Genomic DNA, 14,030 nt, shown 5'->3' on the forward strand with positions numbered 1-14,030 from the left:
TTTATTCTTTTCGTTTTTCTCTTGTGCCTGAGCATTACAGAATTGCCCTTTCCGGAGACAGGGATGACGGCGTGGGTGGTGGGTAGTAATATTAACAGCTCAGTTTGGGACATGTGAAGTTTGAAATGGCTTTTAGACACACAAGATATGAACACATCTGGACCATTAAATATAAACTTGCAGGTATAGGGGGATATCTGGGCTGCAGATAGATAGCAGCAGAGAGATATTTACATCATGAGAAGTCCATGCATTGATTAAAAAATTAAAAAAAGAGCCAGTAAAGCTCATTTAGAAGGTGAGCCTAGAGGTAGGAGGAAGATCAGGCAAGTATGGAGCCTGGAAGGCAAATGAAGCTTTTTTTGTTCTATTTTCAGAATACATTTGATTTATGAAAAAAGACAAAAATTATTTAGAACCAAAACAGAATAGTTGAATCGCCACATTAAGTTACATCCTTTTTATGCTTTTAAACAAGTGAATAAAATATTTTTAAAATTTTTTATTTTCCTTTATTGATTTTAGAGAGAGAAGCAAGACACAGAGATAGAAACATTGATGAGAGAGAACATCGACTGGCCACCTCCTGCATGCTCCCCACTTGGGATCGGGCCCACAACCTGGGCATGTGTCCTGACCGGGAATCAAACCAGCGACCTCCTGCGCATTGCTCAACCGCGGAGCCACACCGGCTGGACAGAAGTGAACAAAATATTAAAAAATATTTTCTTTCATGATTTATAAATTGACTCTGAAACTTACCTTAAAATATAGTCTCCAAATATCTGAAGAATAGCAGCACTGGAATTCAGTTATATTCTACCACCACGACCACACTGAAAAGCCATCTCCATCGGGCAAATGGCCAAACACCCGAATCTGGTGGTATGTAGGGGACAGCCTGAGGGACCAGGTCCACCAGAGGATGGGAATGAAGATATCTCTTTAAAGATGGAAAGGAAACTTTGTGAGGCTCAAATAGATACAAAGTGGTTTAAAAACTATTATTTGGAGTGTTGCACAAATGTTGATTTTCTATTTTTTAAAGTTGGCTGTCATAAAAGTGAAGAGAAACTTGTAACTGGCAGGTTTCTATTCGGACTCCACCTGTGCCACGTGACTGTTGTGTAAGACTGGACACTTCTCATCTCTGGGATCTGTTACCTTATCTTGAAATGAAAGTCAATACCTGCCTTGTCTATTCTGCAAAATGTTGGTGGAGCTGAGGGATACAATCAAGGGGATTTTGAGCTGCTGAGGTCTAAAAAAAAGTCATGATTGAAGTGAGGTACATTTTTTTTTAATTCACCCACTTTTGTTTCTTTATATAAGCCACAGTTCTTAACATATCTTGCCAATACCCCCTAGAGATTCTGATCTTTAAAAAAAATCTTCCAAAAAATGCACCTACAGAAATTTGGTATACAGTAGCCTGCTGATTGAAAATCGCCCTGGCTGGTTTGGCTCAGCGGTTAGAATGTCGGCCTGCGGTACGGAGAGACCCGGGTTCGGTTCCCGCTAAGGGCACGTACTTCGGTTGCAGTTTGTCCCCGGCCCTGGTTGGTCGTGCGGGTGGCAGCCACTCGATGTGTCCCTTTCACGTCGATGTTTCTCTCTCTCTCTCTCTCTCCCTCCCACTCTATCTGTACAAAAGGTGGAAAAATGTCCTCAGGTGAGGATAAAAAAAAAAAAAAAAGAAAATCACTTTGGAGGGGGTGGGAGCAGGAAGGAGGGGTCAGCGGAGGAAAAGTGGGGGAGGCCTGCGTTCTGAACGAGGAGAGGCTCAGACAGTGAGACCCCTTTCAGTGGAGGAGGAGGTGCAGTTGAAAGATTCAAAGAAGGAAATCCATCTGAGGTGGTAACACACCTGGAAGCAGGACAGGCGGGAGCATTCGAGAAGGTGACTTTATCCATCGAAAAGTATCTGTAATACTTTCAACAATAAAGATAAAAAGGAAAGAAAAAAAGAAGAAGAAAATCCCTTTGGAAAGCAGTAGGACCCACCACAATTACTTGTGTGGAAGAGAAAATGAAAATAGCATTTAAAATAACTTATTGTGCAGTAGGCTATGGAGTAGATCAGAAAAGGAGAGCAGTGTTGAGAAGGCCGCCCAGGCAGGTGCAGATACCCAGACTCGCGGTAATGAGAGCCCCTAGTCTCTGATGGCAGCCGTGAGACTGGAGATGATCAAGACGATATGATAGGAAGAGAGTTGCCAGATAAAATGCAGGCCTCCCAGATAAATTTGAAATCTAGATAAACACCAAATAATTTTTAGTAAACCCTAAATATTGCATGGGGCATACTTACACTAAAACATTATTTATGGTGTATCTAAAATTCCTGTTTCATTGGGTATCCTATATTTTTATTTGCTAAATCCGGAAACCCTAAAGAAATTGGTAAATTTTTTCTACCCTCAGTCCCATAGTTCTCTGAGGCAGATTCTGAAACAAACAAAAACGTTTGTGCAGCATGACGCTGTGAAACAGAGAGGAAGTCATTAAGAGCTAGTCCAGCTCTTTTGCGGATCCTGAGAAGGTCAATAAAGAGGTCAAATAGCCCTGGCGGGTTTGGCTCAGCGGTTAGAACGTCGGCCTGCGGTCCGGAGAGACCCTGGTTCGGTTCCCACTAAGGGCATGTACCTCGGTTGCAGTTTGTCCCCGGCCCTGGTTGGTCATGCGGGTGGCAGCCAGACACATCAATGTTTCTCTCTCTCTTCCTCTCTCTCCCTCCTGCTCTATCTGAACAAAAAATGGAAAAATGTCCTTGGGTGAGGATAAAAAAAAAAAGAAAAAAAAAAGAGGTCAAATAGTTCTTTACAGACTTATTTATTTTCCAGCTGGAGAATGAGCCTTCCTAATGTATGGATATATTCTATTCTCAATATGTGGGTTTTGAATTGTCCAGCACAATCCACATGAATGTGTGTGCACACATGTGTGCCCTTAATGTATGGGTTAATCAGCCAAGGAACCACTGGCTCCCAGTCGCCCTGGAGAGGATACTGAATAAAAAACATGAAGTGGAGGACCCACAGTCTGTTCATTCGTCATCCCCACCTACACGCACACACGTACACAGGCCATGTGTGAGAGACAGGGCAGGGAAGGTTTTTCCCTGTGTCGCCCAAGCCTGTGGCCTTACTTGATTGGACAGTGTATGGTATGGGTGTGGACGAGGAAAGGCTCAGACAGTGAGATCCCTTTCAGTGGAGGAGGAGGTGCAGTTGAAAGATTCAAAGAAGGAAATCCATCTGAGGTGGTAACACACCTGGAAGGACAGGCAGGAGCATTCAAGAAGGTGACTTTATCCATCGAAAAGCTTAGGACCTTTTAAGGTCTTATCACCCCTTGGGTAACACAAGTGAAAATCTAAAATAGAGCTGCAGAACTTTCATCCTATTTCCTGCTTTGTGATTCTGTTCTGCTAAGGCCTTCACGAGCCCCGCTGTCTCATTCTGTGGAGGCTGAAAAGTCAAACCAGCAAGGAGAAGGGGGTCTGGTTTCAACCCCCCTCTTGTAGACACAAGGGCAGACTAAGATTCACAATCAACAATCAACAATACCCAAGAACAGCACACAGTGAAGCCGGGGCCACCAAAGGCCCTCAGCCCACACCCGTGGGGAGCATTTTGGAGATGACAAGTGGAGGAGAAAGTAAGGTCAACCTCCGTGATTGGCCTGTGGCTTGGTGAAGGCTTCCCCTGGGCAAAAGCGAGTATTGCAGGTTTTTGAGTAGTAGAGATATGGAGCAAGACTTGGCAGGACTTGGACACTGACTGAATTCTCAACAGTAACAGAGAACTCGGAAAAGGAGACTAGATTCTCCCTGTGCGACTCCCATAGTGAACTGAGTGCTTAATAAATGCGGTGACAGACGCTGTAAACCCGGGGTGGGGGGGTGAGAGAGGGAGACTGATGGGGAAGGGGAGAGATGGTTAAGAAACAATTTATATATGTTTCAACTCGCATATGAAAAGCAAATAGACCAAGTAAAACTATGGCATAAAATGTCAAATAGTTCCTTCTAAAAACCACTATATTCTGCTCCCAGTGATAAGGGACAGTAACAACTAGAACCAGAAGTAAAATTGTCTCATATTAATGAAAAGATGTAAGTATAGTGGTAAGAGACAGTAACAACTAGAACTACAAGTAACATTGTCTCATATTAATGAAAATATGTAACTATATCACAACCAAAGCTCTGAAAACCAAAAGATATTTAGTGGAAAGAAATCCTAAACAGATATTTACTATAGTGTTTGAAGTGTAAAAGCAAAGCATTAAAACAATAAAAACATTTTTCAAATGAATCAATGATGCTCGGCTAACTTCATGTTATTTCACATCAATATGGAAAAATACACTGGAAAATCTACACGTTAAGCAAGGATGTTATAAACATGAATGAAATGGCTTTGTACTATTTCCAATTTTGCCTCTAAAAATTCCTTTGGTCTGATGGCAGGACCTATTATTTCCTGTTCACATACTTTGTGGGAAGTACCACACCCATTTTAATCTTTGTCACTTTTCCCGTTACCAGCGTCCATGGGAGGACTCATTTGGTGCTGCCCGATCGTTCTCCCTAGGCTGATATCTCAGATCCAGAAGCCATCTGGCGATAAATCTCAAAGTTAAGTATCAGAATGACCAGGAGAGCTTGTCTCAATGAGGCAGGAGGTCTGATGAAGGATTCGGGGACCTTCGTTTCTAACCGGTACCCCAGATGATTGATTCTAAGACTGATCATTCTTTGGAGTAACCAGAGTAATTTTTATGTCTACTTCCCAGTTGAGGAAGGTAAGTTTTACCTTTCTTTTCTAGGATGCCCATAACAGGGATGAAAAGGGTTCTAGGAAAATACATGACACTGCTTTCATGACCTTTACAAAATAAATATGAGCTTACTCATAATCCAAATTATCAGTCAACTCAAATAACTAGAATTTTCAGTTTGACCCAGTAACAAGTGAGGTGCAGTATGAAATGAAGCACTGCAAGGTTCCGAGTTGCTTCCTGAGTCATCAATGATTACGTTCCCCACAGTTGTTTTTTTTTTATAAATAATTTTTTTTATCCTCACCCGAGGACATTCTTCCATCCTTTGTTCAGATAGAGCGGGAGGGAGAGAGAGGAAGAGAGAGAGAGAGAAACGTCGACGTGAAGGGACACATCGAGTGGCTGCCACCCGCACGACCAACCAGGGCCGGGGACAAACTGCAACCGAGGTACATGCCCTTAGCGGGAACCGAACCCGGGTCTCTCTGCACCGCAGGCCGACGATCCAACCGCTGAGCAAAACCGGCCAGGGCACGTTCCCCACAGTTTTAGCACTGTGAGTATTTTATTATATTCTTTGAAAACTGGCTATAACTCTTAGGTAACTGGAATATTAAATTTATTAAGTTATATCTTGAAAAATTACTCCAGGTAAATAGACATTTTCTGTACTGATCTAATGCTAGAATACGATATGCTTTGATAGTATACGTGTTTTTCTGAACACAATGAATATAGCATACTGCTTGAAGCATTTCAGTTAAATGGGACAATATTTATTCCAACAATCTCCATCCACGATAAGCTTCTGTTTTATAATCAGGTAGTATTTTAAATATATTCAGCTGTCCTTGCAGAAAACCAAGAAAAGCAGTTTTGGTTTTCCCAAAGCACTGTGGAAAGTGAAAACTAACTTTATATAAGTAAGCTGTTTTATTTAATATGATACATTCTTGAAAGTGTGCTTTTATTTAAATGTGATATATTAAAATGTGATGTATTTAAATGTGAGACCATCTATAATTCTTAACGGTGAATAACAGAACGACTGGCCAATCAACAAACCCCACTGGCTAGCTCTCTGAATGTGAGAACATTATTCAACAACCCACACGACTGCTCACAGAAAGCCCCTCACTCACTGTCTGCCTCTCCCCTCACCTCTACTGCTCCTGTCATCCTCCAGGGGCGCACACTGCACAGCCGAGCCTCACTGTTACCTGGTGCGCATCACATAAAACACATTGCCAGGACTCCTGCAGTTAAAAGAGTACACTAACCTAATGTTTAGGGAAACATTAAGGAGCTTTTAACAACACAGGACCGATGGCAGGCATTCATTTTCAAGATTTAATGTCTTTCATTGGTGGAGCTTAACTGGTTCATTCCAGCCAGGCTGACAGTACTCGCAGGGACACAGTCAAAGTGGGGATCTGAATCTGCTGTTCACCTTGAGAAAGAGAAATTCACATTTAACTTGCCCACCTTTTGGAAGTAGAAGCACTGAGCATAAAAAGGAAGAATGTTTGGAGACACCGTTGAGAAAAACTAACAATACAATGAATACGAGATAAAAGACTAACAGGGTCTAGTGTTTCAAAGTCAAATAAAAAGGGAAACTACATTAGTTTCAAAAGCACAAAGAGTTAATAGTGAAGAACAACAACCAGTTTTAGAAATAAAGGAAGATGTCAAAACTTCTGGACATTCTAAGGGGCACCCAATAGGAATACACCCGAGAATTCACCATTAATATGATGTTTATTTCAGATCTTTGGTAAATGTCTTTATTGAATTTAGAAAGTTCCCTTCTACTCTGTTTGCTATGAATTACTTTTTTTTTTTTTTTTATCCTCACCCGAGGATATTTTTCCATTTTTGTACAGATAGAGTGGGAGGGAGAGAGAGGAAGAGTGAGAGAGAGAGAAACATCGACGTGAAGGGACACATCGAGTGGCTGCCACCCGCACGACCAACCAGGGCCGGGGACAAACTGCAACCGAAGTACGTGCCCTTAGCGGGAACCGAACCCGGGTCTCTCCGGACCGCAGGCCGACGCTCTAACCGCTGAACCAAACTGGCCAGGGCTGAATTACTTTTTAATAAAAGGATTTATGGCCTGTCCAGTGTGGCTCAGTGGTTGAACGTCAACCCATGCACCAAGAGGTCCCCAGTTCGATTACTGGTCAGGGCACATGCCTGGGTTTCGGGCTGGATCCCCAGCAGGTGGAGTGCAAGAGGCAGTGAATGGATGTTGATGTATTTCTCTCATCTATGTTTCTCTCTTTCTCTCTAAAACCAATTTAAAAATATATATTTTTTAAAAAGGATTCACCCTGACCTCAGTGGTTGGAGTGCCAGCCTGCAGACCAGAGTCACGGTTCGATTCCGGTCAAGGGCATGTACCTCAGTTGCGTTGCGGTTCCTGGCCCTGGTCAGGGTTGTGCGGGAGGCAGCCAATCAATGTGTCTCTCTCCCTCCCTCCCACTCTGTCATAAGAGAAATGGAAAAACATCCTCAGGTGAGGATTTTTAAAAATTAAATTAAAAATTAAAAAATAAAGGGATTTATGGATGTTGAATGTTATCAGATGGTTTTAGTAACATCTGAGATATTTTATTAATTTTGTTAATATGACAAATTATATTGATTTTCTAATGTCAAACAATCCTGCATTCCTGGGATAAATCCAACTTGAACAGGCTGTATAATCCCTACTTACATGTTGCAAGGTTTAGCTTGCTACCCATTTTGTTTTTTTTGGGATTTTCACATCCTTTTTCAGTCAGATTGGCCTATACAATTTCCCTTTCTGCTTGGTTTCTGCATCAAGGTCATGCTAATCAGGAGTGCACCCCTTTTTCTGTTTGGTGGAGTAGGGAATATGTCATTTAAAAAAGGAAGCACCGAAGAGATTATAGCTTCTCAAAGGTCCCTCCTGTGAGCATTGTTGAAGGTGACTGCAATGAAGAACAGCAAAGAGATGTAAACCACATTACCAGGTAGCTGGTCTCACAGACTGATTTAGAAATGGTAACTGAAGTATTTTGTGACATGCATTTTACATAATTATATTTAGTTCTCTCAACTGCGTAATTGTCGTTTTAAAAATGAGGAAACTGAGTCTTACACTACTTAAACAAACTAGACTAAGGTCTCACAAGTATGTGTCAGGTTAAAACTTAAGCACAGTTCTGTTTCTAGAGACTGTGTTCTTAACCATTCTTTTTTCCTGCCTCTCTCAATGCAGGGACTCCTTGTTTGGGAAGATCTTTTATACACCTGCTAACAGATACCCGCAGGTCTGCAACCAAAATAATCACAGCTCTTTCCCAAAGTGCTGAAATGATAAAAAGTCTAACATGTTTGAGCTTCAAGATTTGGAGTAATTCAAAACATACTAGCAGAGTATAATAATCAAATTAAGAAAATGGAGTAAAGACAATTATGGAAATCCTAATTAAGTTAAACACTTAAATACATGTAATAAATGTTCATGGAGAAATTTTGTAAAATATGCATGTAATCCAACAGACTGGGTTACACTGCTAAATTTTGGATATTCCCCTCTAATCAAATGTATATAATATACTCGCTCCACTCTCAACACACAAGTTTTCACTTTTAACTCTGATATAAAAATTAATTTTAGAACCAACGGCGTCTTTTCTTTCTTTTTTTTTTTTCTTTATTGATTTTAGAGAGAGAAGGGAGATAGAAATATTTATTAGGGCGAGAAGGGAGAGAGAACATCGACTGGCTACCCCCTGAATGCCCCCTACTTGAGATGAGGCCCACAACCTGGGCACCTGCAAATCAAACTGGCGACCTCTTGGTACATGGGTCGATGCTCAACCACTGAGCTACACCGCCAGGCTAGAATCAATGGCGTCACAAAAAAATCCCTGTCAAATTTACAAAAGAAAATAATTCTGTCTACTGGCCTTAATTCCATTTCTGCTAGGGCACTGATGTTTGCTTCTGTCTAGGGTGAACTATCAATTGTGAACACTTTACATTCTCTTTGCTTGAAGCTTTTTGGACCATGCTGGTGGTAGGAATCAAAACCATGATCTGAATGAAGACTGGCTGGTTTCTTCTTGTCTCTTCCAGAGACAAGTCTAGTTCTCATTTCCCCGGACTCTAGGGTTGTTCTAACTTTATACCAGGGTCTTCTAGCAGAATCCACATCTTGGGTGTTATTTTTATTGTTTTCTTTCTGTCAGAGAAAATGGTGCATCTTCCAACTAATAACATCTCAGATGAAATATAGTACATTTTAAATAACATATATGCTTTTTAAGCGACACAGACACAGTATTTCCCACACCTTAGTCTTCAAAGACATTGTTTTAACAATTGGCCATGATTCCATAAGATAATTTATAATCCATTATTTTTTCTCACTTTTGTGGATTTTAATTACTTATTTTTATCATAGTATAAAGCTGTAATGAACACCATTTTCATATATCTTCATGCCATCTGATATCTTCAGAATAAACTCCTAAAAATTAAAACATTAAGGTCAGAGTATGAAGATTAAAACTTTTATGTATTACCAAACTGACTATAGAAATGCTCATCACTTCACATGACTACCACCTTTGATATAGGAGACCTATCTTCCCCAAGCTTAAGTAAAATCGCTCACATTCCATGTGAAAAATACTTTCTCAGATGTTAATTTGCATTTATTTCTGTGGCTGGATGTTTCACATATTTGGTAAGACTATTTTTCTGTTGAGACATTAGTCTTTTTATGTTAAAATAAATTTTATTTCTAGAATAGTATTGCAAATCATATATGCTAACTTTTTCCCACTTCCTTGCCTTTTCATTTGTTCTTAGAATTCTGGATGTCCTGTTTCTATTTTAGTAAACCAGCCATGGACATGTTTCTGTTGTTGTTTGCTTTAATGATTTCTTTGTTTCTGTGCTTAACCCTACATCAAATGTTTTCCTCTGATTTTTCTTTTGGTTATTTTATGACTATTTCTTAACTCTTTATTCCTCCCAGAATTTATCTAGGTATATGTAGAGAACTATTAACAAATAAACATTTCAGAGGCTGATACTAATGTAAATATCATATTGATGACATGAAGCTGAATGTGAAAATAGAACCGGAGTGATTTCAGCCAGGAAAAAAGTCTAACCTGCGCCCTCACCCATTCTCCGCTACAATCTGCTATTCTCTTCCCTAAACCAAAGGACTCTATGTGTTCACACAGTATTATTCATGTTCTCATTGTTTCTAGCTAACTGCTTAGAATAGTGCTCCCCAACTTTCTTTTTACTTTATAGCACCGAGAGAAAAGGATGATTACTGCCCAGGGCACTGGTTAAAGGGAGGCTACTTAGCAGCCTGCCCGAGGCAACTGCGAGTCCTGCTGCCGCTCTGCCGGCTGGCGTCCTGGTGCAGCTGTAACCCGCTTGTGGCACCCCAGCTGGGAAGTTCTGTTCCAGGCTAGCTCTCCTGCTTTTGTTCTTCTGATAGGACCTCCTCTCTGCTGATGTTCCCAGGGTTCTGGTAGTGATAGATAAGCCCAACTATAATTATCGACTGAAAAGAGAGCCTTGAACAAAATGAGCATCAGGAAACCTCTCCTGCCTCTTTTGCCCTGGAGCTTGCCATGGTAAGGAGACTGCACTTCCAGAAGACAAATTACTATTTGTTGTATTATTGGAACATGAAATCTTTGTGAAGGATATCTTCTCTGAGTCCGGCAATTATGAAGAAATTGCGTGACTCCCGCAGTGTGGGAGTATCTAGTCATTAAAATCTTCTGAGTTACTACAAACCAAAGGGTCTGTGCCTGTTCTGAGACAGAGTTGTAGGAGTCATAAGCTCTGGCACCAGTTACATTGTCTTTAATTTTTTTTTAACTTTTATTGAATGATCTTTTTTCTCTGCTAATTTTTAAAGTCACCTTTATCATAGACTGAATTTTTTTAGAAATATTTTTTCTTTATTGATTTTAGAAAGAGAGGAAAGGAGAGATAGAAACATCAATGAGAGCAAACATCGACTGGCCGCCTCCTGCATGGCCCCCACTGAGAATTGGGCCCACAACCTGGGCATGTGATTTGACCAGGAATCAAACTGGCGACCTCTTGGCGCACGGGTCGATGCTCAACCAAGTGAGTTACATCGGCCGGGTGTAAACTGAATTCTTATATAGCAGAGTGTCCTCATAACTCAAGTGTATTCATTAACCATAATAACCTAATGTGGTGGTCAATCAGAACAGTAAATACTCTTACAGAATATAAAAAGTCAGTGCCTCCTCAAATATCCTTCTCTGTTTCCCAGTATCAGCTATGTTAATATCTGTGTTTGCTAGTGTCTTGCAGATTGTCATTCAAAAATACACTCCAAATACAATGAATATCCACTACAAAGTGAACTAGCAAATCTTGCAAAATATGTAGGATTTTATAAAGGTGATAAAGATGGAGAATCAATTAAATGACGAGCATAGCCATAGAATGTCAGACACACAATCCACTTAGCAATCAAAGGGAAGTTGCCAAGGACAAAAGGACAACGACACAAGAAGTGCATAAAGAAAGGATGTGACTAGAGAGAGACCTTATCAGGAATGAATGAATCAGGGATATTTTTGTTAAATGTTTTGATTATGGAGCAGAAAACAAACTAGTGAACACTATCATTTTATGTTCCAGATGATTTTGTCAAGAAAAAAAATGTCAAAAAAAATTATCTCTGGCCCTGGCTGGATAACTCAGTTGGTTAGAGCACCGATACACCAAGGTTACAGGTTCGATCCCTAGTCAGGGCGCATACAAGAAATCAACCATGAATGCATAAATAATGGAACAACAAATTGATATGTTTTTTCTCTCTCCCTCCCTCTCGCTAAAGTCAACTTAAATTTTTAATTAAAAATTTCTACTTTAACTTTGCTATATAGAAAATAAGATTTTTTTAAATATTAGCAAAAAATCCAAGTTAAAGTTCTAGTGAAACTATTATGAAAAATTGGCCCATGATTTAAACATACTTAAGTGACCTTCCAGTTATCAGTTATACTCGGACAAATTGTCTGTTTCAAGGCATTTATTGTCTGCCTATATAACAGTACTAACACAGATTTAATTTGCTTTATTATCTGATGGGCTACTCTCCCTTGTAAACATGTTTTACTTTTAAAATTTTACAATCTTTCCTGTTTATCCTTCCAGCTGATAACCTAGAAATTCATTTATAAATTCCTAAAAATTAATTTAAATCTACTGGAAGCATTATTGGCATGGCAATAAACCTCTGTACTAATTTAGGCCATCTATTTTCTATATTCAGCCTATCAAAGAAAAATGGTGTTATATCCCATTTGTTTGTTTTCCTTGATCTCTTTAAGGGTAGTTTCCTCACATGGTCTTGTTTTCATTCAAAGGTGATATCAGTGTACTTATCTGTTAAATCACCATCTCAAACAGAATATCCCTATTAAACACACAGGCACCAACTGTAAGAGTGGGATGTTTTTCTTTAAAGCGCACAAGTATTAATTTTTGCGGATGAGGTCAATAAGGGGTCGTGTAAGAGAACTTACTTATTTCCTGCAATGTGATACAACCAGACATGCTGGATAAATTTCCCATCGTAAGATATCCTTTATACTGAATTAAACATGAAAAACATTTTTAAAAGTGAGTTACTGATATGGCAATAAAGTAAGGGAGATTCTTAGAGGCCAAAAACAAAACAAAAGCAGAAAACTGAAGATATTCTCAAGTGTGGAAGCCATTGGTGGTCTAAAGAGCATCTGCTGATCCCCGGTGACCTAGAGTGTTTACTAGGAGAGTATATATTCTTCTCAGTTCACGTGGAACATTCTTCATGAGAGACCATGTGTTAGGCCATAAAATAAGCTTAAAAAAGTTTAAAAGGATTGAAATCAAAGTATGTTATCCAACTACATACTGGGATGAAATTAGAAATTGATAACTGAAAAAAGAAATATGGGAAACTCACAAACATATGGAACTAAAACAACAAACTTCTAAATAAACCTATGGGTAAAAAATAATCCAAAAAGTATATTAGAATACCCTATTTTTTTTTTTAATCCTCACCCGAGGACATTTTTCCTTTTTGTTCAGATAGAGTGGGAGGGAAAGAGAGGAAGAGAAAGAGAAACATCAATGTGAAAGGGACACATCGAGTGGCTGCCACCCACACGACCAAACCAGGGCCGGGGACAAACTGCAACCGAGGCACATGCCCTTAGCAGGAACCGAACCTGGGTCACTCGGAACCACAGGCTGATGCTCTAACCGCTGAGCCAAACCGGCCAGGGCTGATATTAGAATACTTTGAGATGAATAAAAATGAAGACACAATATATAAAAACTTATGGGATACAGCTAACACAGTTTTTAAGAAAGAAATTTATAGCTATAAATGACATATTGAAAAAGATGTCAAATCAATAACCTAAACTTTGAAGACACTGGAAAAATAAGAGCAAAATGAACCCAAAGCAAGTATAAGGAAGGTCATAATACATTGATGTGTAAATTAATGACATGGAGAATAGAAAAACCATAGATAACATCAACAAAGCCAAAGGTTGATTCTTTGAAAACATCAACAAAATTGGCAAACTTGTAGCTAGACTGACCAAGAAAAAAACAAAGAAGATTCAAATCATTAAAATCAGTTATGCATCCAGCTAGTGTGGTTCAGTGGATTGAGCCTTGTCCCATAGACTGAGGGGTCCTGGTTCGATTCCCGGTCAGGCCACATGCCCAAATTGTGGGATTGATCCCCAATGGGGGGCATGCAGGAAGCAGCTGATCGATGTTTCCCTCTCACGTCGATGTTTCTCTCTCCCTCTGACTCTCCCTCTAAAAGAAATCAGTAAGGTCCTGGCTGGTTTGGCTCAGCGGTTAGAGCGTCAGCCTGCGGTCCACAGAGACCCGGGTTCGGTTCCCGCTAAGGGCATGTACCTTGGCTGCAGTTTGTCCCCGGCCCTGGTTGGGTCGTGTGGGTGGTGGCCACTTGATGTGTCCCTTTCACATCGTTGTTTCTCTCTCTTCCTCTCTCTCCTTCCCGCTCTATCTGAGTAAAAAAAAAAACGGAAAAATGTCCTCGGGTGAGGATAAAAAAAAAAAAAAAAAATCAATAAAAACGTATTTTTAAAAATCAGTTATAAAAGAGGGGACATTACTATTAACATTACAGAAATAAAGATTATAAGGGAATACTCTAA

The 14,030-nt window shown here is 39.9% G+C and overlaps 1 protein-coding gene across 2 annotated transcripts in view; it reads right to left on the reverse strand.

Annotated features, from left to right (window-relative positions):
* Positions 1-804: 804 nt before the first annotated feature.
* The window catches only part of LEMD3 (LEM domain containing 3), a 97,906-nt gene continuing 84,680 nt past the window's right edge, over positions 805-14,030 (reverse strand). Inside the window, exon 13 of one of the 2 annotated variants that reach the window (XM_036250612.1) lies at positions 805-943. In XM_036250612.1, coding sequence (XP_036106505.1) covers positions 820-943 — 124 coding nt within the window. In that variant the 3' untranslated portion in view covers positions 805-819. Of the gene's footprint in view, positions 944-9,267; positions 9,296-14,030 lie in introns of those variants that run through there. The other variant, XM_036250634.1, reaches the window with a different exon arrangement.

Source organism: Molossus molossus, unplaced genomic scaffold (assembly GCF_014108415.1).
Source record: "Molossus molossus isolate mMolMol1 unplaced genomic scaffold, mMolMol1.p scaffold_m16_p_10, whole genome shotgun sequence".
In the NCBI taxonomy this organism is placed as follows: domain Eukaryota; kingdom Metazoa; phylum Chordata; class Mammalia; order Chiroptera; family Molossidae; genus Molossus; species Molossus molossus.